General features: G+C 35.9%; 1 protein-coding gene across 2 annotated transcripts in view; it reads left to right on the top strand.

Moving 5' to 3' along the window:
- Positions 1-26,197, top strand: part of GALNT2 (polypeptide N-acetylgalactosaminyltransferase 2) — a 246,703-nt gene that overhangs the window by 207,951 nt on the left and 12,555 nt on the right. For both annotated transcript variants that reach the window (XM_031966892.1, XM_031966891.1), the window contains exons 9-14: positions 4,178-4,265; positions 5,140-5,243; positions 10,446-10,572; positions 17,346-17,438; positions 18,221-18,304; positions 21,109-21,235. In XM_031966892.1, the coding sequence (XP_031822752.1) occupies positions 4,178-4,265; positions 5,140-5,243; positions 10,446-10,572; positions 17,346-17,438; positions 18,221-18,304; positions 21,109-21,235 (623 nt within the window). The remainder of the gene's footprint in view (positions 1-4,177; positions 4,266-5,139; positions 5,244-10,445; positions 10,573-17,345; positions 17,439-18,220; positions 18,305-21,108; positions 21,236-26,197) is intronic.

Below are 26,197 nucleotides of genomic sequence, written 5' to 3'. Positions count from 1 at the left end.
CCCTTATGAGAGAGATGCTGGGGTGGTTTTTTATTATTATTAAATTTTTTTAGAGAAGGAATTCTATACTCTTTATTTGGAGTAATTGAATCGTTTCTAAAATAGCCATCATTTTGTGGTACAGAGGACCTTCTTTCAAAACACTGGTTTTCAGGTAGAGCACTAACAACACTAATCATGTTATGTCTAGACCATACTGCATGAAGTTATGTCCCAGAGATCACGATGGAACCTGTGGTGTGACCGAATCAATGTCTATAATGAGCTATGCTGTAATAGGACTCCACTTAGAATACTAATGTCTCACCTTCGAGAAATTTGTTATCTAAGAACCTGGCTCACTCAAAACACAGCAAAAAACTAGAAATAGATGTTTCAGAATAGCCAGAACACTTTTCACTTAATATGTGTATGAGAGCTCATATATTTCACTCATAGGATGAACTAGAATAGCTTTCTAATTGGCCTTTCTGCTTCAACTCTCTCCTCCCTTTTCCAACTCATACTATACACAGGTACTAAAGAGGTTTTCTTAAAGATCAATACTGACCACATGCACTCTCTGACTCAAGAAACTCTTCTAACTCCCCATTACCTATAGGAAGAAATAGGAGTTTCTCTAGTTGGCATTTAAATAAAAACCTTCCCGACCTACCTTTCCAGTCTTGTTATATATTACTCTTCTTTCTACAGTCCAAACAAATTGACTTTCTTATTTCTCATACATGGTTCTCCATCTAAAATCTCTATACCTTTACATTGTTTCTTCTCCCATGCCTGAACTATACTTTCCTGCTCATCTTTCCCTCTTAGAACATAATTTTCTACAATCCTTTCCTACAAAAATCACCTTCATCAGAATTTCTTGACTTTTTTGTGCAATCAACCTCTGTGGCAATATTATGAAGCCTATTGGCCTCTTCTCAGAATAATGTTTTTAAATTAAAAAATAAAATTTATAAGATTAGAAAGGAAACAAATTTTATTGAATTATCAAAATACATTTTTAAAGTTTTTTAAAGATTTTTTTTAAGTACCCAGATTCCATATAAATCTCTGTGGAAGCATTTCCTAATCCTCTCAGCTAATACATTCCCACAGTGACCTTATCTTATTTTTTCTTGGATTTTTTTTTTTGTAAGTAATATTTTATTTTTTCCAATTACATGTAAAGATAGTTTTCAACATTCAATTTTATAAGATTGTGTTCCAAATTTTTCTTACTAATACAGCAAGCAATCCAATATAGGTAATCTTGTATCTATTTTTATCTATGTACATATTTGTATTTCTTGGCCAGACTGTGTGAACTTCTTGAGAGCGAGAACTCTGACAGTTTTGCTATTGTCTTTCTAGCACCTAGTATAATGCCAAACACATAGTAGGTGCTTAATTCATGAGTATTAACTATTGATGGATAGAAGCCTCTTGACCTAACCAGCTTATCTCCTTGACTCTTGGAACCCATAGTGCTTTAAAATTGAAGAGAGGGCCTGGCGTACTGGCATACTGACAGCTGTAAAAAGTAATTGCCGATATTCTGACAGAAGCAAAGACATTTTAAAATCATAAACCTCTGACAGAACAGTTCACAAATCTCCTCAGGCTGGGATTGTGAACTCCAAGATCCCTGCACACTGCAATAGATAGTAAAGTCTCACTGTAGGTATAGAATGATAATTGGTGTCCTTAATTAACAATAACCCTAAGTCATTAAGAGGATATTAAATGTGTTCAGAATGTAGTAAATAATACTAGAGGCAAGGTAGCAAGACAGCCAGTCTCAGAGACAGGAAGACTTGGATTCAAGTCTAGTTGTATGATCCTGGGCAACTTAATTTATCTATCAATGCTCTAGGCAATTATCTAAGATTATAAATTTCCAGGAAGATGCTGACCTGCTTTGGTAAAGGGAGTTTCCGTACCTAAAAGTTTCAGAAGCTAATGAAATCACAAGTCTAGTCCCTATCACTACAACAATAACAACAATAATAATAATGATATTGAACATTTTTATAAAGTTTGCAAAGCAATTTATAAGCATTTACTCATTGGACTCTCGCAATAATTCTCTGAGGTATTATGCCCATTTTGCAGGTGAGGTTATTCAGACCAAGAAATTAGATGACTTGTTCAGAGTCATCCAGCTACTAAATATTTGAGTTAGGATTTGAACAGGAAGCTTCTTGTCTTTCCCTGACTCTTTATCCATTAAATCACCCAGATGCTGATGTGAATAAGGCATGGAGAGATGTAGTAGTTCTTTAGGATTTTTATCCAAAATGTTTAATATTAAAGAAATTTTTGATGTCTTAAGTGGTAAGCATTCTGCTATCCTGGGCAACTCATTCACCAAGTTTTCCATATAATTGAATTTTTTTGTACTTTGCATATTCAAAAGAATTTTTTTTTCTTAACACACATTACTACAAGTAAGGATTTTCCTACAACAGATTTCTGAAACCAACAGTTGGAGCTGTTTTAAATTATTTGATCAGAATAGAGAAGGCCAAGTTGACACAGGATTTTGAGGGAATCTTATTAGGGACAAAAATCAAAGAAAATAGATTTTAAAAAAATTCAGTCCTTATAGTCTCATCCTTGGTACCAGATCAAATTTTGAAAAGGAGAAGTTGGTATACAAGTCAAGTTGGCTAATTGAGTTTTCTCTGAATGAGCCTCAGTCTTCAGGCTGATTTTCTAGTTTACATTAATTTTGCACATGGGAATGTTTTGTGTACAACATGGCAGGTTTTCTGCCGTAGGCATGCAACAAACGGGTCTGGATCAGATGAGCCGGAACCCGCCGACATGCTGGGATTCTTGGTACAGTAGCTGGAGTTTCCATGGTGGCAAGAGCTGATTTTTTAAAAAATCTTCCCTTGTGCATCATCCTGCTCCTGCTACCTGAAAACCAGATGTTTTCTCTGTACTCAAACAGGCATCACTGTGAATCTGCAGCCTGATAAACTCACTAGAAAGGCCCTTTGGTGGGCCAGCCCCCAGGAGACCCTGGGAGCCCATTGGGCAAAGCCACCAGGCAGCCTTTTTGTTCTCACTTTCCCCATTTTAATGCACCATAGCAAACAGTGTAGACAAAGCCCTGAATACAAAATACACAGAAGTGGGAAATTACATTTAAGCGTAGCTAAAGCTGTAACCAAAAGAGAGCAAAAGTGGGAATAGCTTAGTATGTCTGCCACATCTGTGGAAGCTAGAGCACAAAGTTTCTGAGTTGCAGCAGTGTTGGCCAGATCACTTAATATGACTGGAGAGAATTAACAAGTGACATGGCCTTTATGTGCTTCTAAGGAACAAAAGTTTGAGAATTAAAGATAAAATCTCAGCAGGAGTGTAAATAGAGGAGAAAGGAAGGCAACAAGCATTTATTATGTACCTCCTATGTGCCTAGCACTGTGCTAAGTGCTTTACAAACATTATTTTATTTGGTCCTTACAATAGCACTATGAGACAGATGTACCCCAAATTGGAGGAAACTGAGGCAAGCAGAGGTTAAGTAACTTTCTGAGTATCCCAGATAGGAAATGCCGAGACTAGCTTAGAATTCAGGTCTTCTTACTAGGCTTAGTGCTCTAGTCACTGTACCTCATAGCATAGATGTATATGCTTATTTCCAGAGATACTTAATTTTCTTGGAAACATGAGCCTCCCTAACTTTAGTTAGAGCATAAAAAAAAATTCATACTCAGCAAGGTCCAAATCTGTTAGAAGTTTCTCACTTTTTCAATCTTATTCTCTCCTAAAATCTTCCATATTCTAACCCCTCATGCCTTTATTTTTATTTTATTTAGCCTAATTCATAAAAGGGGTTTCTTTCAGGGAAGAGAATTAAGAGAATGTTTAATAGCAGCAGGGTTCGAATCTGGCCTCAGACACTGAGTAGCTGTATGACCTTTGACTTCTCTGTATCCCAGTTTCCTCAGCAATAAAAGGGGTCTTCTAAAAATGCACAGATCTGGGTGCTCAGGGTAGTAGAGGGAGAGACGGGAAATATTGCTTAAGACATGTCTTGGACTTTTCTTCAGACATATCCAGATTTTATTAACAAAAGGCTTTTCACTATGGAAGATAAAAGGTATGGGGTAAAGAAGCATATTGCCACATTTCACTTTGTGACTTCTCATTTATTTTGTTTTGAATCTTCTCTCACATATAGGTTTTGATTGGAATTTAGTATTCAAATGGGACTACATGACCCCTGAGCAGAGGAGAGCACGCCAAGGAAATCCAGTTGCTCCTATAAAGTAAGTTCTGTCACATCTTTTAAAGATGATGTTTAAAAAATTGGTTTCAGTACCATTTTCCAACCATTAAGTTGCTATATAATTGGCCCAGCATTTTGTCTCCATATCTCTCATCTTCTCACACAGGGTGTAGACATCTCCATCCATTAGTTGATAATGTGCTTTGAAATTTTTAAGAAAAGCCTGACCTGTCTATATCCCCCAGTTTAGGTGATCAGATCTGTTTTTCCTTAGTGTTATTGTAAAAATATATTAAGTACCACAAAAGTGTAACAACTTTGTTGAAGCCGGTATTGTTTTTGGTTTTTCCTAGACTTGGCTTCCTTGTGTCAACAGGTTATGTTCTGGAAGTTCAAAAGTGATAGTGGCTTGCTTTATAATTGCTTGCCTTCCTTTATTTTGTTACACTCTTCCTACATATTATAGGAAATTAGTGAGGATACACTAGGGTATTAGGATATACATTAGGTATTCTCTGGCTAATTTTTATAGATTGAATTCATGTCTGAGTACATTGTGTAGCTTATTGCCCTAAGGAGGAAATGTCAAGCACTGCAATCCCCATTTTACAGATAAGGAGACTGATCCAGAGAGAAACAATTTGCCCTGAGTAAATCATCAAATTTTGTCCTGTAGTTTTCAGTATCCCTAGTGGGCTGTATAATGTCAAGGCAGTAAATTGTTGGCCTGCTATGCCTGCAGTGGTAGAAGAAAAACGAAGCTGTTTGAATCCTAAGTGTGGAATACTGGCTGGAGTTTATTTTGAAAATCAATCTGTAGTTTGGATATTGGACAGCTCTGAAAGAGAGAAAACTTCTGACTGATTTCCAATCTCTTCCTTTCTTCCCTCCCTTCCCCATTTCTGCTTCTTTAGAACCCCCATGATCGCTGGCGGGTTGTTTGTGATGGATAAATTCTACTTTGAAGAACTGGGAAAGTACGATATGATGATGGACGTATGGGGAGGAGAAAACCTGGGTATGTGTCTTGTTTCTTCAGAATACCTAGTCTTTTGATAGAAAGCAATGTCTAATTTATGCAAGCTCAGAGTGCTTGGCTATCTAGTTCTGGAGAAATATCAAAGAATAGACTCACAGACAACAGATTCTCAATTAAAAGATGTTGGAAAAAAGGAATGAGAATGATAATCTGATTATGGGGAATGAAGATCTGACTAACGAGATGTTCTTGTTAATGTTAGCCTTGTTGTAAATAAGGATCTGCAAGCTTGGAAATATAGTGGGGACAGACTGCAGAAGCAGAAATGTGTATATGTAGAGTGAAATTTGAAGGGGAGAAGTAGATTTTCTATAAGTCTTGTAGGAGACCATTCCTGGGAGGAAAATACCCAGCAAAACCTGGAAAAAAAATAACCAGTTTCCATCTCTCAATTAAGATAGTGATTCTTGGGATATGATGGAGTCTCAGTTATCAAATGAGCTAGAATTGAGGTCAATGAGTATAATTCTTTGTTGAATACTTGTGCAAAAGCCTCCTAGTTTTATTTGCTTTTTTAAAAAATTAGACCTTGCAAATTATTATTACCTAGATACAATTTAATTTCATAGATTTATAACTGTGATTTAATAGTTGCACCACAGTTAGAACTGAAAAGATTGGTTTTTTTGCTTGAAGCCATTAATTTCAAGTACTTACTTCTGAGCTAATTATCTTTGGCCACTGAGTTTTCCTTTTTATTATCTTTTGCCTTTGGGTGAATCTTTTTGCAAGTGCATTTAGGAAAGGGAGAAAAATCTGATGATACTATTGCTTTGAATAGCTTTGATTTTTTAAAAGTTATAATATAATTTTGGTTTTTTTAAGTTGTAAAGGCCAAAGATGGGCCTTTCCCCCTTCATTTAAGAAACTGACATGATGTTTGTTTTCTAATCATTTAGATGACTTGAAACTTTTGCTGATGTTGTGCATAATTTTTGGAGCCTTTCAACTGCTGAAGAAATTTGTATTGCTGAAGTAATTTTTTCATGAAAATTTAGTGACTAAATTTAAAAAAATATCTAAAAGTTTAAAAAAAAATAAGGCTGCTCTTTTGAGCTTATCTAAACTGAAGATACTTGGGCTTTGTATGAGTGGGGCAGAGAGCTGGTTTTTCTAGAACTGTAATACAACTAATTAAGATTCTAGTAAGGGTTCCAAGTCACCCAGCTTTTATGGAAAGACCACTTTAGAACACATTTCAGCATGGGTGACTTTACACCCAATCAAAAATAACATGTTTTAGAAAATTAGGCAATGCTTTATTTATGTCAACAGCAATATACACTCGATGTGTAGCACTGTGCTATATGTTGATTAGTTCTTCTAAAGTGATTCTTGCCAATTGGGATCTTGTGACATGATGCAGAGACAGTATTTTCCCCCAAAATGAAAGGAGGCCCTTCACTCAAATGCCAGAATGAAAGACAGAGATTTGTTTACATTCTCTTATTTTGCTTTTGTTTTGATTTCTATGCTTCTGTACTTTGCTATTGAAATTATTGTACTAGGATCATAGGTCACAGAGTCCCAGTTCTGATATTTACAAATGGTGTGACTGCGGGCAAGTATCCTAAGCTCTCTCAGGTTCCTTTGTCTGTAAAATGAGTTTAGTAGTATTAGAACTAGATAGGTCACAAAGTTTGTGAAATTAATATAAATGTGAGTTATATTACAGAATTTTATAGTATGGTGACTTGAGAATAGAATAAGGTATATATCAAAGGAATAATATTAGGAAAGGGTCAGTAAACCAGGAGGAAAGCTAAATCCAGTGTCTTAGCGTTTCATCTGCAAGAAATTTTTCTCCTCTCATTGTTGGAGGCAATAGGATATTTCCCTAGGAGTTTTCTGCTCCAGATTTTTTGATGGAATAAGGTCCTGCTTTTCAAAGGATGTATAACCTACAGGCCACCTCCCTTTTCTTTACTGTTGCTGTGGACTTTGGCTGCAAATCACATGTGGCAGAGGTAGCCAGTTATTTAATTTCTACCCATGTATTATCCATGGTAACATTGCAGCGCTATATGCCCAAATCTAATTATTATTGAAAATTTTCAAGCATCTCCACTTAGACTAAGAAATCTTCCATTATTATTATTTTTTTTAATATAGAGCCATTGTACCTTTTTGGTAATTTGGAAAAATAAATTGATCTTCAGGTTCCCTATAACACAGAATCAATATTTCTCGAGACAAGGGAATAAATGAGTTGCTGGATGGCCCAGTGCATAGAGTGCCTTGTCTGAAGTCAGAAAGTCTTGTCTTTGTAAGTTCAAATATGGCCTCAGGTACTTATTAATTGTGTGACTTTGAGCAAGTCACTGAATCCATGTTGTCTCAGTACCTCATCTGTAAAATGAACTGGAAAAGAAAATGGCAAATTACTCCAATATCTTTGCCAAGAAAACTCCAAATGGGATCAGTCAAACATTACTGAAAACAACATTTGTTTTTCTTATGAAAACTAGACTTTGCATAATTAATTCTTAATGGGGGGGGGGCTTCTTAACAATCTTGAGTTTTTATTTAAAGTAAGTATTATGTGTAAATGCAATCTTATGGAGCCTAAAAATTTATTCCTATCATATACTAGTATAATGGAAACACCATCAAATCTTGAGTTATAAATTCTAACTAAGCCACTGGATACCTGTATATCTTAGAATATCTTAGACATGTTTGGACTTTGTTTCCCTCTTCTGTTTAAAAAAAAAAAAAAAAAAAAAAGGAAGGGGATTAAATGGTCTTCAAGTTCCCTTCAATCTTTAAAGCTATGGTACCAATAATCTTTTAATTTTTTAACTTTTAAAATGACTTCAGTATCCAATAAACCTAATTAATTCAGACTCAGCTAATTTAGAATGTGTTGTAATTTGAACAAGTATTGAGCCAAAATTTACTTTTTCAATCAACAAGAAAGGATTCACTAATCAACAAATACTTTTTAAGCACTTCGTAACATATTTCTATTTATGTATATATGTGTGTGCTTTTTACCCAAGCCTATATGCTGCCTGGGGATGAATTATTTTATTATTGAGTTGTATTATTTTCTTGTTGATAGAAACCAAGCCAGCATTTATGTGCAGTGAAAGTAAAACAGGTTTGAAGGTTATCAAAGTAAGTGGTTTGTAAAAAACAAGCCTCTTTGAATCAGCAGTCTAGCATCAAGACTGGAATTCATGAGATTATTTGTAAACTTTTCCTGATGGAATAAAGCAGAAAGTCAGAGTAAAAATATTTTTTTCATTTAAATTTTTAAAATTTTAACTGAGAACCTTTTATCGATGAAAAAGCAGAAACATAGGCTAGTGCTCAATTAATATTAAAATAGTAGTATTAGAAGGAACTAGATGTTTAATTATCTTCTTTGTCTAATTACAAAGTTTCATGTGGATACTTTTTTTTTTTGGCTGAGGCAATTGGGGTTAAGTGTCACACAGGGTCACACAGCTAGGAAGTGTTAAGTGTCTGAGGCCAGATTTGAACTCAGGTCTTCCTCACTTCAGGGCTGTTGCTCTATCCACTGCACCAACTAGCTGTCTCCATGTGGATACTTTTAAAATGTTATTTAGGTCTTTCATTTTAAGGATCACATATTGTTCAGTTCCCCAGTTACTTTCTAGTGTTGCTGACTTGCTCTCTTAGAATATCTTTATACACAGGATAGAGAAATATCAGCTAGACATTAATTAATACAGGTAGGTAGATTTGTACCTGGTTGGACAGCTTTATCGATAGTGGAAAAGGGTGAAGAGAGAGAAAGAGAAACAAACCCAGATAGAGAGACAGATCGGAAAGTAGGGAGGTGCCTCTAGTGGCCCTTTCTGGTCAACATTTGTCTTAATGACTTGCATAAAGAGACAGAAGGCATGTATATCCAAGTTGGAAGAGACACAAAGCTGAGAATGAATGAAAAAATCAGTATTCAAAAGAATTTTGGCTCACTGGAATGATAGACCAAATCTAACAAGATGAAAGAGAGATCATTGGCTTTAGAGGTAGAAAGGGTCTTAAGGATCACCTGGTCCAATGGTGTCAAATTCAGATAGTGCATCTACTAATATATTTGCATATGTGCATATGTGTTCCTTTTAAACAAGCCTTTTTGGTGGGATGAATTGTTTCATCCCTTTCCTACCTGCTGATTTAGAAAACCATAGATTAACATTATCTTTGGGTTTGTATATTTTTATTTATTTTGTTGGTGTTCCCAATTTCATTTTAATCTGGTTCTGGCCAAACTCAAGAATGTTGGGTAGGGTGGGCTATGAGTTTGTCCCCTCTGATCTAGTCCAACCTTCTCGTTTCCTGCACTTATCTTTGGAAAAATTCGGCTGCCTATGCAAGGATGGAGGGAGAAATGTCTTTTGGTAGTAGCCTACATGAAACAAGATTTAGAAGTTTTAATTAACTGCAAATTCAGTGTGAAAAAGCAATGTGGCATGATAACATGATTGCAAAAAAGCTAATGTTGCCTGAGGCTTTATGCTGAACTGGTCATACCACATCTGGAAAATGGTCAGTGATTCAGCATTTAAGATGATTGACAAAGTGGAATACATGCAGAGGAGAGACATGATGGCAAAAAATATTGGAGGACTTTCATATCAGCTGAAAGAATATTTAAGATATTTAGCCTGGGGGGTGGGGGGGAAGAAAGCTAATGTGTTAGCTGTCTCTAAATAATTTTAAATCTGTTATTGAAGGGTAGAAGGGGGATACATTTTTTTTTATTAGTCTAGAAAGTAAACCTAGGAGCAATGCATATAAGATTAAGATGGATTTTGCTTCAATTGAGGAATAATATTCTGACTATTAGAGCAGTTTTCAAACATGGAATAGATAATGTAAGATAGTGACTTCCCTTTCAGTGAAAGTGTTTAAGAGACAAGATTACCAGGTATGTTTTATGAGGAATTTCTATATGGGATAAGATGTTATGCTAATGATTTCTTAGAGTCTTATTAAAGCTGAAGACATAATAATTCAAAACCTCTGTGTTAATTGATTTATTTAAGTCCTTTGAAATGTTTTAATTCAATCAACATTGTATTCAGTGATCATGTTTCACCAGTCAACAAATCAGGAGTTCACCTAGTGTAAGAATGAGAATGTCTGGAGATGTTAAACATTCGTCTCATTCTTTGAATAGTCACTTGTTCTCAATTATTGTTACAGAGATTTCATTTCGAGTATGGCAATGTGGTGGCAGCCTAGAGATCATCCCTTGCAGCCGAGTTGGGCACGTGTTCCGGAAGCAGCATCCCTATAGTTTTCCAGGAGGCAGTGGCACTGTGTTTGCCCGGTAAGCAGCTTTTTAAAAAAGCTTTTAACTTTAAAAAAAAATTGTTCTAACTCATTCTGTTTTTCTCCTGAATAAGTTACAGCTACCACACTCAACTAAACATCTCCCTGGAAGGCAGGGGAAATAACCTCTGAAAGAAAATCCTAAACCACAGGTTATTTTTGTTTTGAATAAGGATAAGATCTTTTGGCTTAGATGCTAAATTTTGTATTGTATGTCAAATACAATTTCAAAACTTTTTTTTTTTTAATTCACAGGGATATTTATGCTACAGATCTGGGGACTACGCTAACTTAAATACTCAATGTTTCTATGCAGAATGATTAATTTAAGATGTGATTAGATATTTGATCTTTAACAATTTACTTAACCTCTCCATACCTCAGTTCCTCATCTCTAAAATGAGGATACTGAGCCAAATGATTGTCTGTGTGTCTTTGCAATTCAAAAAATTCAGTAACATTGAATTAAGAATATGGGTATTTAGAAATTATCCGTGAGCTCTATGAATAGAGGAAGAATTCATGACCAAGCAAAATACTGTGAGGATCATAGAAGGTAAAATGGACAATTTGATTATAGAAAATTTTAAAGGATTTTTGCACAATCAAAACTGGTGCAACTAAAATTAGAAAAGAAGCAAGTAAATTGGGATGAAGAAAATCATTGCAGCAAACTTTTTTTAATATATATATCTTTTTGCTAAAACGTGGAACTGATTCCAATTTACAAGAACAAGAGTTTTGCCAAATTAATAAAAAGTTAATAGACATAAACAGAAAGTTTTCAAAGAAAGAAATCTTGGGGTGAGAGTAAGTAGGAAGGAGGAAAGGCAGAAAAGAAAAATAAATGTTGTAAATTAAAAAACATATGTGTAATATGTGTGTATATATATTTTAAAGAAGACAACTTGGGGAGGAAAAATGAATATAGGCATTTTAATTTAATAAAATTGTTAGGTCTGCCACTCATTTGAAATGAGAGTACAAATTAAATATGAATTGCCTATGGATCTTCGAACTTCTTAACAACTCCTGCCTCCTATCACTGTATTTAATTGCTTCCACTCCATCAATGCCTGTTGAGCTGCTGCCTATTATTGAAGGTTCAGTAAAGATCTAACTGCTCTGTGAAGATTTCCAGATCTTCCCTAACATTTGATTTGTAATTCATTTAAGCACTTATTATGTGCTACTTTCATTTATATATGTGTATGTCTTATCTTGCCTATTAATTGAGGTCCGTGGGGACAAGATGTTAGTCATCTTCATATCCCTGAAGTGCCTTCCTTGTAGTAGATTTCAAAGTGCTTTTCAAAAGAATATAAATAACCAGAGCTCATACATATATAACATTTAAGTAAATACTTTTCCTCTCAACAATTAATGGGGTAGGTACCCAAATTTTATTAACTTCATTTTGCAAACAAATAAACTAAAATTCAGCGAAGCTAAGTAATAGTATTGTAGGTTTAGAGCAGAAAGAGATCTTAGCTCAACCATATCATTTTACAGATGAGGATATTGGGGTTACATAGAGATGGCCATTGAGTAGAAGACCAAGATGGAATGTGAATCAACATCTCCCACTCCAGAATCAGTATTATTACTTTCTACTGTACCATTTGACTAAGGTCTCATACAACCAGTAATGTTTTTTTTTTTGGTTTTTTTGGTTTTTTTGGTTTGGTTTGGTGTATGGTAAGTAGGGTTAAGTGACTTGCCCAGGACTACACAGCTAATAAATCGTGTCTGAAGCTAGATTTCAACTCAGGTCCTCAGGGCCGGTGTTCTATCCAGTGCTTCATCCAGCTTCATCTAGTTTCATCTAGTTAGCTTCCTCAACCAATAGGATTTGAACCCAAAACTTGCATCCAAGGGCAGAAGGCTTTTTATATGCCCTCATGCCTCTCTTAAATAAATCGATGCAAGCTTGCTTGTTTAAGAAAGGAGAGAGATCTATGACAAAACATAGATTATACAATAAATATAGGGAGAAGAATAAGATTGTGTGCTATGTGTGTGAACTACTGAATTGGACATATCAGTGAAATTGGTCATTTCACTTTAGTAATTGGTTTATCAGGCTTATTTTTAAAAATTGTTTAGCTGACTGAATTGCTATTTGGGTATATCAGAAAGAACAGCCCCAAAGTTTAAGTTCCTCACCTGATTCTTATAACCAAAGTTCTGTCATATATTAGTGCTATTTTCTCAACAAAGTAGGCACGTGCCTTCACACCATTTGTCCACCATGATCGCCTGCCCATTCAGTATTCTCAGCTGGTTTTCCTTTTGCTTTCACTGGCCGTTATTTCTATTCCCTCCTGGAATTCAGGATCTGAAATTATAGGACAGATTCTCATAAGTTCTTTCTCCACCTGAAACATGGAGAAGCCACTCAGTCTAGAGCCCCTTCTTGTAAGCAGGTTGCCATAATATTTACATAAAATACTTAATACATAACAACTTTGAAGCTGTTTTTGCTCAGAGTTAATTCATAAGTAGAAGGTATTTCATCATCATTTTGGAAACTGAAAGTTTCATCTCCTGGAACTTTTCAGGTGAAAGGTTTTACATTGTTTTCCATTACAAAGCCCCCACAGATCCTCAACAGTAAAATTTCCATTTCTATTAGCATTTTATAATTCTAGCACCTAGCCCAGACCCTGCCACACAGTGCTTAATAAATATTTGCTGATTGAGTCTTCCTTTCCTACCTGTGTCCAAGCTATTCTTTTTTTTTTTGAAAGGAGGGAATGAAGAAGCAACTATTAAATGCTTATTATATGCCAGGCGGGGCAGCAAGGAGGCACAGTGGATGCAATCAGAAAGGCTTAAGTTCAAATATGACCTCAGATGGTTGCTAGCTGGGTAACCCTAAGCAAGTCATTTAATTGCGTAGCTTCCTCAGCTGTAAAATAGAGGTAATAATGGGATGTACCTCCCAAAGTTGTTGTGAGGGTCAAGTGAGATAATGTTTGTCAATATTTTTTTTAACACAGTGCCTGTCACATAATTGTTTAGTCATTTTTTTCAACTGTATCTGACTTTTAATTATCCTATTTGGGATTTTCTTAGCAAAGATTATTTTCTAAGAGGTTTGCCAGCTCATTTCCTTCTCCAGCTCATTTTATAAATGAGGAAACTGAGGTAAACAGGGTTAAGTGACTTGTCCAGGGTCACACAACTAGTAAGTGCCTGAGGTCTGATTTGAACACAGATTTCAGCACTCTGTCTTCTGTGCCTCCTAGCTGCCCCTTCATGACACATAGTAAGCACTTAATAGTTACTTCTTTATTAGCTTAGACACAGGTAAAAGAGAAGGAATCAGTCAGTCAATCAATAAATGTTTATTAAACACTGTGTGCCAGGCTCTATGCTGTGCTGGTAGTTTATAATATTAGAAATTTTTTAATATTATAAGACTCAGTGAACTACTTGGTAGAATTTAGAATTTTATTGTTTTTCCCACAGCAAATGAATACACCCCAAAGGAAGCATTTCCCTGAATTAATAGCATAGAATTCAAACTTGGTGAAGATCATTGGGGGTCAATGGGGCTGTTAGGTTTGGCCTGCCTGGCTTATCTAGCGATGGATAACATGATAAAATGAAGATACATATCAGATCTCAGAAATCTCAGCTTAAACAAATTTTAACTCCCTTCACTTAAGACATTTTTTTTAAACAGCAAATGAGAATCTTGAAGTGACTGATATGAAATTTTCTCTGTTCACCTTGACTTTGTTTTACTAGAGATTGGTAGTAAGCAGCAAAATGACCAGAAAGTAAGGAGAAAAATTAAATTAATTTCAAAGTTAATTTATAATTATATATAGAATAATAATATAGAATTATAAAAACAAAAAAATTATAAATTAATATCAATTAAAAAACAAATAGCTTCTTAGGAAATTAGATTTGGTTGTATATAATATTTCAATTCACAACCTTTTTCATGAAGCTTTCTCTTCTCCCATACCCCTATTTGGAAATTATCTTTTCATCAACCCTCTTGTAGTGCTCTACCTATCTTATACTTTTATAAAAATATATTCTTTATTATAGTTCTTGCATTTTCATGACTGTGTCATCCATGATTCCCCAACTCCCACCATGAAATTATGAAGTCTATGGGGACAGAACCATGTCTTAATTGGAGTATCTGTGTATGTGTCTGTGCATGTGTTCATCTCCCTCAGTGCCTAATGTAATACTCTGCACATAGTAAGTATCAAATCAGTGGATTTTGGATATATTAATTGAATTGGATGGATGTGTTATACACAAACATTAGAATCATCAAATGTTAGTACTTGAAGGAGCAACAGGGATCATCATGTTCAAATCTTTAACTTTGCCGATGAGTAAACAGAGACTCAGAAAAATGGAAGTATTTTGTTTGAGGTTATATAGTAAGCGGCAGAGGCAAAGAATGAAAGATGTCCATTCAGCAGTAGAAATGTGGGAGTACCACAACATTCTAAAAAAAAAAATTTATAATGATTTTTCTCTGGGATTTCTCTATGGCCCAGCATCTCATAATTATCTCTTAAATGTAATTGATATGAAAAATATCAAGCAGCCCCATCTCACAGAAATATGCGTGCCAGTGCACATCATGTGAGAGATAGGGTCCCAAAAAGCTCCATGGAAATCAAATCACCTTATGATCATTTTTTGAGTCGTTTTTCAGCCATGTCTAAGTTTTTGTGACCCCATTTTGGAGGGTTTTTTGTTTTTGGGGGGGAGTTTTTGCAGACACTGGAGTGCTTTGCCATCTCCCTCTCCAGCTCATATCACAGATAAGGAAACTGAGGCAAATTATAAAGGGACTTGTCCAGGACCACATAGCTAGTATGTGTCTGAGGCCAGATTTGAACTCAGAAAGTTGAGTCTTCCTGGAGCTCTTATCTGCTGTGCCACCTAGATTTACAATCTTTACAACTGGACTTGGAATTAAGAAAGTCTGAATTCAGAGCCTATCTTAAATATTTAACTAGATATGTGATCCTGTGTAAGTGATAGAAGCTTGAACTCAGTGATCTCCAAAGATTTTTTCAAGTATAAAATCTGTAATAATTCTTCTCTCTCATCTTATTCCAAACTCCTCTAAGAATGAAGAAACTATGGTCCAGAGCAATGATCTAGCTTGTTCAAAGTCACACAAGTTATTCCTATGTGGTCCAGAATTTGAACCCAGATTATGTGACTACCATTGCAACTTTCCTTCCACTATTCCTGGCATACCTGGAAAATGTTTTATTTAAAGGAATTTATTTAAATTTTATTTAAAGAAATGCATCAATTTTTAAAATCGTGGAACACTTTTGTAATGCAAATATGTTTTATATTTTGAGATTTTCGTAAAAATGGGTAGCCTGTAAAGTCATATGTGCTAGGAGATGACCAGCATGTCTGTTTTGGCTGGATCTGTGATGTGAGCCAAGGCAGTCTGTTTTAATGTTCCACAATTGTTTCAGAGATTTTTTGTTGTTGTTGGTTAGATGGAATGCAGGTTTGACAGTCTTTAATAAATGTTACACATTTAAATTTAACCGGCCCCAGTATCCTTGAATCTCATGAATCTTCATATTTCCATGATGTTTGGCCCATGATTTAACCTCTCCATTAGCTGCAGAGCCATGCATGATTGTGAGGGTTAGGGATGTATGGGTTTTCATCTGACAAATGAAAGCTCAGATCCTTGTCTGTGTTGCCCCTGTATGATGCAAAGTGAGCCCTGGAGATGTATTCTTAAGGTCATCTCCTTTTAATCTATATTCCTTGTCAAAACAAGACACCAGCTCACCTCAGGCAGATAGGAAGAAAAGAATAATGTAAATATTAAATCATCTCTTCTTTTCTTTCCTTTTCCTTTCTTTTTTTTTTTTTTCCTAAAGAAATATGTCTGTTGTTTCTATACTCTTAACCTATGAATACCTGGAGAGTAAAGCTGTTATTGCATATATTAGGCACCATGCCTAGCACTCTGTGGATGATAGGAATTCTTTTGTGTTCTTTAATGTAATACTGCCCTAGTCCCTCCACATCAAAATGTCTCAGCCAGCCCTCTGGTCTCTCCTTTCATTCTTGGAAAATTAGTATGCTGGAAAGAAAAGCAACAAGAATTCTCTTGGAAAGAACTATGGAGTCTGAATGCAGATCGAAACATACTATTTATTTTCACTTCTTTTTTGTTTTTTCTTTCTCATAGTTTTCCCCTTTTGTTCTGATTGTTCTTTCACAACATGACTAATGAGGAAATAAGATTATTATGATTGTACAGGAATAACCTGTATCAGATTTGCTTGCTGTCTAGGCACAAGAACAGGAGGAGGGAGGAAGGGAGAAAAATTTGGAATTCAAAAATCTTATAAAAGTGAATGTTGAAAGTGATCTTGAAAAAAATAAAATAGAAAAAGGGTCATGGTGATATTGTAAATTGAAAAAAAAAAAGAATTCTCTTGCATTCAAGATGCATTTATTGGTTGCCTACCAAATGCACAGCACTATGGTGGCCATTTTGAGGAACATTGTGCTATCTATGGTATAACCCTTACCCTTAAGGAGCTTGAACTGTAGAAGGCTCTTGCTTTGCTATGTTCTGTAGGGCATTCATTATAGCCTGGACCTTCCTTTGCTGACAGGTTTCATGGAAAAGCCCAGGTAGAAAGAAGCTGTCACCACAGAGGAGTTCACACAGGGATGATGGCAGGAAGCTTCTCAAAACACTTTTATTGTTGTTGTTGTTGTTGTTGTTGTTCTTAGAAATACTCGCCGGGCAGCAGAAGTCTGGATGGATGAATATAAAAATTTTTACTATGCAGCAGTGCCTTCAGCCAGAAATGTTCCTTATGGGAAGTAAGTATTGCCTCTTCTTCTTTCCTCTACTTCATTCAAAAGCATTTGGGGTATTTTTTGCTAGCACTTTAGCCCCCCAAAACCCAACAGCTGTCTAGTTGTCAAAGAATGAATCTTAACCTCAAGGAAAAATAAAAGGCCCCAAATCAGGGGCATGAGCCTCAGGCGCAATGATACCATGAGAAGTCATACACCATAGAAAGGAAGGGGTATACTACAAGTGGAATATATTTTAGCATTGGGTAGAAGGAGGCTATATTCAGTTCAGTTCAACAACAAACACTACTTAGTTGTCTGATATAGACTAGATTTCTGCTCTAATCAAAATACAAAAGCAAAAAAATCTCTGCCTTCTAGAAGCTTATAGTCTTCTGGGAACAGAGGGATGCAATTGTTCATAGATAAACAAATACAGAATTGTCTAGGGAAGGAGAAAGCACTGGCAACTTGAAGAAGTGTGGGGGGGGGGGGGCAGGGTTGGGGCTAGTGATATTATTGGAAAAGGCTCCACATCAAAAAGAGTACCTGTGCTCAGTCTTGAAGGTAAGGTACAGATTATAAGTGGTAAAGGTGAGAAATGAATATCATGGAGGAACAGACATGGAGATAGAGTGTTGAACTCAGGGTACATACAGCAAGTTAGCTGGAATATAATGTTCATGAAGGGAAGTGCTATGAAATGAAGCAAGAAAGGTAAGTTGGAACCAGATTGGAAGTGTTATTTAATACCCTTACTGTGATCAATAATGGTGATGGTTTTTTCCTTATGTCGTCCTCCTTAGTATTCAGAGTCGACTAGAACTAAGGAAGAAACTTAGTTGCAAACCCTTCAAATGGTACCTTGAAAATGTCTACCCTGAATTAAGGTAAGTCTCCAAAGTCTGGATTTTATTTTGTAGGTACTTTTTCTGGCTGAGGATTTAGCCCAAAGAATTTCTCTTCCTTGATAGAGGTAGCTACTTTAGATTGTACCTTGTCATTTTAGGGATTGGGAGACATTCTACTCCACCCCCTTTTTCCAATTAGTACTGTTATGTGGCTGACAGTTATGGAACGCTGATTTCTGAAATATTGAAATTGAGGATCACCCCAAGAGTATTAGAAAGTCATATTGTATATTGAGCAGGTTGATACACACTTCAAAAAAAAAAAAAGAAGAAAAGAAAAGCAGTGTAAAAGATGTCATCAAAGAAATGTGTGAGTAAAAAAGAAGATGAATTAAGTATGTGGTAAGAGCAAGGGATAGCCAGTGGATTATTTATATTCCATTAGTATAGTCAGGATGTCAAGCAGAAATGAGAGGAACTCCCCTCCCCACCCCTCTGTCCCCAGTATCCTGGTGTCCCTGTAGTGAATTCCCTGCAGCTCATGGGCAAGAGTTGCGTATTATATATAAAATAAAATCTAAAATTGCTATCTGCATTATTGGAACAGATGTCCCCATGGATGAGGTCCAAGATCCATTAAAAATTTTGAGTACTTTGCCTATACCATATGAGACAGATAGTGTTAAATTGTTCCTCAGAGATTCCACAATTTCCTTTCTAGTATTTACGCTGCCTTCCCTCTGTTCAAACAGTGCTTTCCAAATCAAGTATTTCATCACATAATTCAGGAAGGTCACCAAGAAGAGTCACCATTTTCCTTGCAACATTACTCTGTTCCTGACTGATGTGTCTCTTGACACTTCTTTGCATTGCCTCCATACTTGCTGTAGGCTTTAGGAGGCAAAATTATAGTTAAGGCAATGCTTTCTCCCCCCCTCCTCCCCCCCACTTCATGATAGATGGTACCTTCTTTTAAAAACTGTTAAGTTGAGTTCTTAAAGGGTATCTAATGGAGTGCAAACTGATTCAGTCTTGCCCAGGTGATGGAGTCTTTGTCTGCTATCCAAGAACAGCCTATGGGTGACAAGTTATTTAGCTGCAGTAATTGTCTAAGACTTATCTTCTGTTGGTGAAGGATTTTTTAACAAATAAATTTTTATTGATACATTTGGCTTTACATCATTCACATTTCTGAATTTATCTCTTGCCCTTGCCTATACTCATCCCTTACAATGCAAGAAGAAGGAAAAAAAATCTTCAAAGAGTAAGCAGCAATGGGCAGCTAGGGTGGATAGAGCACCAATCTTAGAGTCAGGAGGATCAGGCCTTGCACTTTTAGTGTGTGATCCTGAGCATTTTATTCAACTTCACTTGCCTCAAAAAAAAAAAAAAAAAAAGAAACAGTATATTGGAAGAGTCTGATATTTTGCATTATTCCACACCTATAGTCCCCTACCTCTTCCAAAAAAGAAAAAGAAAAAAAAATAAAGAAGAGCCGAACTTGGACATTACAATTTTGCAACATTCATTCTTTATTTTTTTATAATTATTTCTTTTTCTGTAGTAGACCAGCACAGTGGCCTTTTAGAGAAGGTGGTCAAACCAAGTCTCAGCATGAACTATTGTTCTAAGCTTACCACTAGTCTTTTATGGCAGAGGATAAGATGTTTGATTGCTCTAAACCCTAGTATTCCCCATGAGAAAAGTGGGAATTATAATGTATATTCCATGCCCACTTCCAAAAGCAGAGAAATGACAAGTGAAATCCCTTTTAGATCCCTCTTTCTAGGCCTAGCCCTATAGCTTAAATCACTCTTAAGTCCTGTATCCCAAAGGGATACTGATAACCTTATATGCAGACCTGAAGATCTGTTCTATTTCAGAATCTAGGCTGTTAATCTTCCTAAAGAAATGGTTTGGAAAAGTTGGGGGTTTCATATGGCATATTCTTTATTCTGAATATTACTAGAGCATTTTGTAATGAATTATGGCTCCCTTATCCTTCTCTCCCCTCCCCACCTTGCCCCCCCCCCCCCCCCCCCCCCCCCCCCCCCCCCCCCCCCAATATTATCTTCTCAGTGAAAGCTCTTAGAAAACCCTGGACCTGAGATTTATTTGTGGTATAGGTGATGCAGTTCTGTCTTTTCCTTTGTTCTTAACATACATAGTTCTCAATTTTTTTCACTGCTTGTAAGTACTAAAATGAGTCATCAGCTAAAGTAAATATAGGCATAGCTTAATTGTTTTTAATTTCAGAAATATTCAAAAATAATGGTTCCTTTTTTTCTCTCTGGAAAAAATGCTTTTTATATCTCTGTGCTTTATAATTTTGAGCGTATCATCGTTCCAAAGGAAAATCCTCTCTGGCCCCTTGGCTGCTCCCTCACCTGAAGGAGCTTTAGGTTGAATCTAACCAACTTCTCTGCTTAGGACTTGACCAATAGCAACTCCGAGCCTCTGTATAGAAATTGCAATTAGAACTCACCACCACCATCACTTCCTACTCTTTAAAGGCCAAATGGGGTCTATTGAAAATTCCTGTTGTCACAAAATTTTTCTTTGATCTGAATTCATTAATTACATTTTTAATTATTCTGACCAAGCCAACACAGAAACAGTGGGAACCTGTCCTTTCTTAAAATTGCAGAAGGAAGGAAGGAAGGAAGATGGATAAATGGATGGATAGATAGATGGAAATTGTTCTATCTAGGAGCACAAGATATAAAGCATTTTAACTCCATTAGGGAGATCATCATTTAAGCTAAAACCAATGAAATGGAGAATTTCGTGGGAAAGGAGAAGGACAGATGAAATTAAAGTAGTAATTTCTATTTGCCTTTCAGAGTTCCTGACCATCAGGATATAGCTTTTGGAGCATTGCAGCAGGGTAACAATTGCCTGGATACTTTGGGACATTTTGCAGATGGTGTTGTAGGAGTTTATGAGTGTCACAATTCTGGGGGAAACCAGGTATGTTTTCTGAGTCAAGGTTGATAATCTCTGAGCCCTATAATTGGAGGAGGGGTGATGGGGGACCCAGAGCGTGGAAAACCTTTTAGCTAATTTTTCTCTAGCAAACAAATTTCTACCTGATAATGAGGATTGGGATTAAAAATTTTCATGATACAGTGGAGCCTTAGTTCATTGCTGTTTTAGCATCCAGAGGAAGGAAATACTTGGCATTACATCCCTTTAATAGGGAGCATAGACTTTGAGTTGGAGGGGACTTAAGATGCCCAGAACAGCCCCATCATTTACAGATGGTGGAACATAGGATGTCAAACAATTTGACCCAAGTCACATAAGTATCAAAAGCAGAACAGAGTCTTTAGATTCAGTCCTCTTCTCTCTTCTCTCTCTGAGAGAAGATGTCTGTCTGATTGTCTCTTTCTATCTGTCTGTCTCTCTCTCTCTCTCATCCTCAAAACTTCATTATGTCTTATTCTTCTCTTCCAATCTTTACCAATCATACCAAGTTTTTAATAATTAGAATGTTAACTAATACTGTTTTAGGGTGTATAGCCCTAGCTGATAGTATTATATGACCCCTCTCAAGGATATTTGTATTTTAAAAGGGATTTCTCAAAGGTATAATTTCATCAACCTCAAAAAAAATCTGAGACATCATCTCGTTTAATCTTTTCTTACAAAAGTGGAAATTATTAAAACCTCCCACCCACTATCCTTCTGGACAAGGATTAAATAAAGACTTAACATAACTTACCTCTGGTCTAGGATATCTTGTGGAAGAATGGTGAAAATAGATTTTAGAATAAAGGAAAGCTTATAGTGAAAGAAAAAAAAAAAAAGAAAGTCCCCGATCCCCAATAAACATTTGGCAACAATAACCAATTTTATTTCTATTATCTTTTTCAAGTACCCAGTTGGGAAATTTTTAGGTCTTAAAACTGTAGTCTGATGAGCCGCTATTGCCCTTGGATGATATCCTGGTTTCTAAAATAGGGAAATGTGTGCCTTCTTCCATAGGCTGTCTTCCCAGTTATGAACAGAGAAAATGGGCTCCTGGCTTTGAGCCTGTTTTGGCTATTTTCTTAGGGTCTGTTTAGCTGAATATAATCCTTCCCTAAGATATGACACTGAGGATCAGCAAAGTCCCAGTGCCAACAGCAGTATAACATCCTCAATAAAGCCTTTGCTATTTTCTTGGCTAGTTATTGGAAATGTTGGGAGAAAGTATGTTTGCCAATATCTTGTCAGTTGAATTATTTGAAGTACCAGCTCACCCTGCTGGGGGTTGATTACTAAAGAGAGTGCCAGTGTTCCATAGTGGAATGTTGTAGGATATTCCACTTGAAAATGAAGCTTTCTATAACTTCACCTTTGGGAAATTAATTCCAGAAGTAAAATAAAATTTTGTATTATTAAAATAAGTTTCATAGCTATTCATGGATGCATGTACAATGATACCTGTGTGTGGTTGTAGCCGTAAGTTTGAAAGATGACCTTATGTTAGAAAATTCAGAATTTTGTGAAATCCATTTGAACATAATTCAAGAATATCATCTATGTGTAAAAGTTCTAACAGCAATCTTGTGTCCAGTAAATTTCAGATAGAAGTAACTTCAGAGTATGGGTATGATGTATTCAAGACACTCCATTGTGTATTGGGTGCTATGGCTTACATCGTACATTCTGGGGACTGGGGAGTGGGCAGAAAAATAGGACATCAATGTAAAGATTTGTATCCAAATTCACACAAATGTGATGATTGGAGAGCCCTTGTTCTGGCTAAGATGGTCTCTTTTCAGAGATTCAACCTGTATTTCTTTGGCAGCTATGGAACTATGTGAATAAAGGAGGTAAAGGGGCAATATAATTATTTCCTCTTTTTTTCTGACCCTCTTTGTATTTCTATTGAGAATATTCCTCATTCCTTTCTTCCTGTACCTTCAAATCAAAGGTACTATATTTAAAAAAAAAAAAAAAAAAACTTCAGGGAGAAGAGAAAGAAAGTTACTAGATCTGAATTTCAGACTTAGGAATAAAAAAGTAATACTTCTTTTCAGAGCTTGGAATGCTATATAGTAAAAATTCATTAATTCAGGTCCCTGCCAGTTCAGAGTGTATGATAATTAAAGACTAAGTTTACTTCTACTCTGTTTTTAAAGATTTTAACCAATTAACAATGTAAATTTTTTTAAACTTAAAGAAATATTTTTAATCATTGCAAAAAGATTTCAGTTTCTTGTAAGGAAAAAGTGCTAACAACTTAGTCCAAAATTGATTTAGAGTATCTGGAGAGATAATGAATTATTCCTTAGGCAGAGACTAAATGTTCACTAGAGAGAGAGGCTAAATCGCCACTTCTTGGGGAATCTTACAGACAAGATTCCATGCCTGAGGTAGAAATTGGAATAAATAGAAGTTTCCTTCCAACTCCACAGTTCTGTAATGCCTTAGAAACAGCCATTATGTTTAAATGGTTGGCATGATGATAAACAATCATTCTCACAGATAAAATAAGTGCCCTGAGGACACTGTCCAGATTGCATTTGGTTGGCCTAATTGCATTATTGTATAACTTTGAAAGTATTAAAAATGCACATTCTTTTTAAAATATATTTTTATTTCATTAAATATTTCCCGATTGCATTTTTAACATTCATTTTTTAGAATTTTGAGTTTCATTTCTTTTCTTCCTGTCCCTTCCCCACCCCTTGAGAAGGCAAGTAATATGTTGATTATACGTGTCAAAAGTGCATATTCTTTTTTAAAAATTACACAATTCAGACTTTTCATCTAAATTAGTCTTCACCCTACTCCCTACCCAGTTTTTCCAGTTAATCATATTTGAAAATATTTTGTCTATTCAATTAAACCAAAGAAAGGGGGGGAGGAACCTCATTGTAAGACATAGGAAGTGATTCATTTTTGTGTGTTTCTTTAAAATCAGACCCATAAATGCTCTTGCTAAAGAATCACCTACTACACCTCTTTGAATGAATCTTTGTTGTATAGATCCTGATGCCCCTTGATTTTAATGATTCCCTATGTAGCTTCAACTCAGAAAATTGATTACCTCTTTTACCCCAATGGTGATAACATAAGACAGAGTGGGTCCAGGCAGCAGATGCCGTATCAGCAAGCCTGTTGGTAAAGTTCTTCTATAATTGGTTTCCCATTCTTTCTTGAAGCGGTTAGTAGTATATCTTAAGAGTGGTAGCAGTGGCAACTTGCTTGATGATCCTGCCCCAGTTAATCATTGATCCCTGATTACTCCTCTCAGAATACCTCTCCATCAATTGCCATTGCCCTCCCCTATCCAGCCACCGTCCAGATATCTTTCATGGGGAGTGTGGATTTTGATGCACTGATACCCAGAGCTCACTGGCCATGCTCCCAGTTGGCTTCTCCTAAAGGGACAGCTTAATCAGATAACACATTCTTACCTTGAAAACAGACAGACTCCTTCAAAATAATTATAGTCAGGTCAAGATCAGTCTTTTTTAGTCCCTAGATGTAATCTCTCCATTAGTGTTCTTTTTTTCCACTTCAGCTCTGAAGGGCTCTGTGTTAGACATTGGTGACACAAATATAAAAAAGGAATTAGTGCCTGGCTTTAAGGATTGATATTTACCCTCCTACAGGTTAAACAAAAAATATATACCAAATTAAGTTGAGGGTCACGTGCTAATCCATGAGAGGACCAGCAAATGACCTCATATGGGATGGGGGACTTGAGAGAGCATTTGAAAAGGACTGCTCTATTTATTAGGAGGAAAAAGCCGAATCAAAATGAAATTGTAAAAAGGCAGAGAGCAATGCCAAGGATAAATTCTTGATAATATTCAGGTGCCCCCTTGTCAGTGATTCAGCCAACAAACATTATTTTTGCCAGGCACTATGCTAAATGCCAGGAATACATCCAAAAAAGCAGCCTTTTCCCAAATAAATAAAATTAAAAGGTTCCTGCCTCCAATAGAGTTATTTTCTATAACTAGAGAAAAGCCATCCCTTTCTGAAAAGAATCAGAATGAAGCATTTGGGCATGATAAGTCACAGGTGGGGAGAGAGAGTGGAAGAACATTTCCCAACAGGAAAGAGGATGGTGCTATGGAAGAGACAGTTTTGTTGTCAGGCTTCTAGCTGAGGCTCAACAGACACACAGGAAATGAGAAAATTTATGGCCAAGTTTTAAGAGTGGCAATCCAAAAAAATAAAATAAAATAAAAATGATTCCTTAAATATTTATGAATTTTGTTACAAATTCAGAAAATTTAAATGCAGTAGAAAGACCAAAGTGGTAACTTGCTCTGTTGTTTGCATAGCTAAATTAGTTTTGCTGGGATTCATCTGAAGTATGCTTTTAAAATAATTAAGCAAGAGATAACAAGAAGTTTCAGAAATAACATACAGTATTGAGCTTTTTTATTGAGTCTCAGGAAGTGGCACATTTCCTGTGACCCCTTCTAATGTATGGTTTCAAAATATAATTTTTTTTCCTAAAACATAGATTCTCTCTACTGAACCTCCTTTTCCTTTTTCTTAAAAAAATCTTCAACTTCTTTTTCCCCTCATTTTTTTTTTTATCAAGAAAATAAGTCTGTCTGTGGTTGAGTTTCTGTATTTATGAAGTAACTCTACTGGAGAGAAAATGCTGCAGAAAAACCATTGTCCACAAGTGTATCATCATGTTGTCTGCCACTAAAAGGTTATAGTTTGGCATTCAAACTTAGTCATAAAAATTTCCATAGATCTCTAGCTTGGCTTTAGCACTGAGAGTTAATACTTTTGAATGCTGAGCATCAATGAATTGTTATGATTGAGGTTGAGATGAGAAGCAAGCAACATGACATAGTAATTAGGAGACCAATCTTGGTTTCAAAGTTCCCCAGATCCATTCCTGTCCCTCGATGCATACTGGGTATATGAGCAAATTACTGAACTTCTCAGTGACTCAGACAATTCACT

The sequence above is a fragment of the Sarcophilus harrisii genome, chromosome 4, assembly GCF_902635505.1.
Source record: "Sarcophilus harrisii chromosome 4, mSarHar1.11, whole genome shotgun sequence".
NCBI lineage: Eukaryota > Metazoa > Chordata > Mammalia > Dasyuromorphia > Dasyuridae > Sarcophilus > Sarcophilus harrisii.
This window is presented reverse-complemented; position numbering and strand designations above follow the sequence as displayed.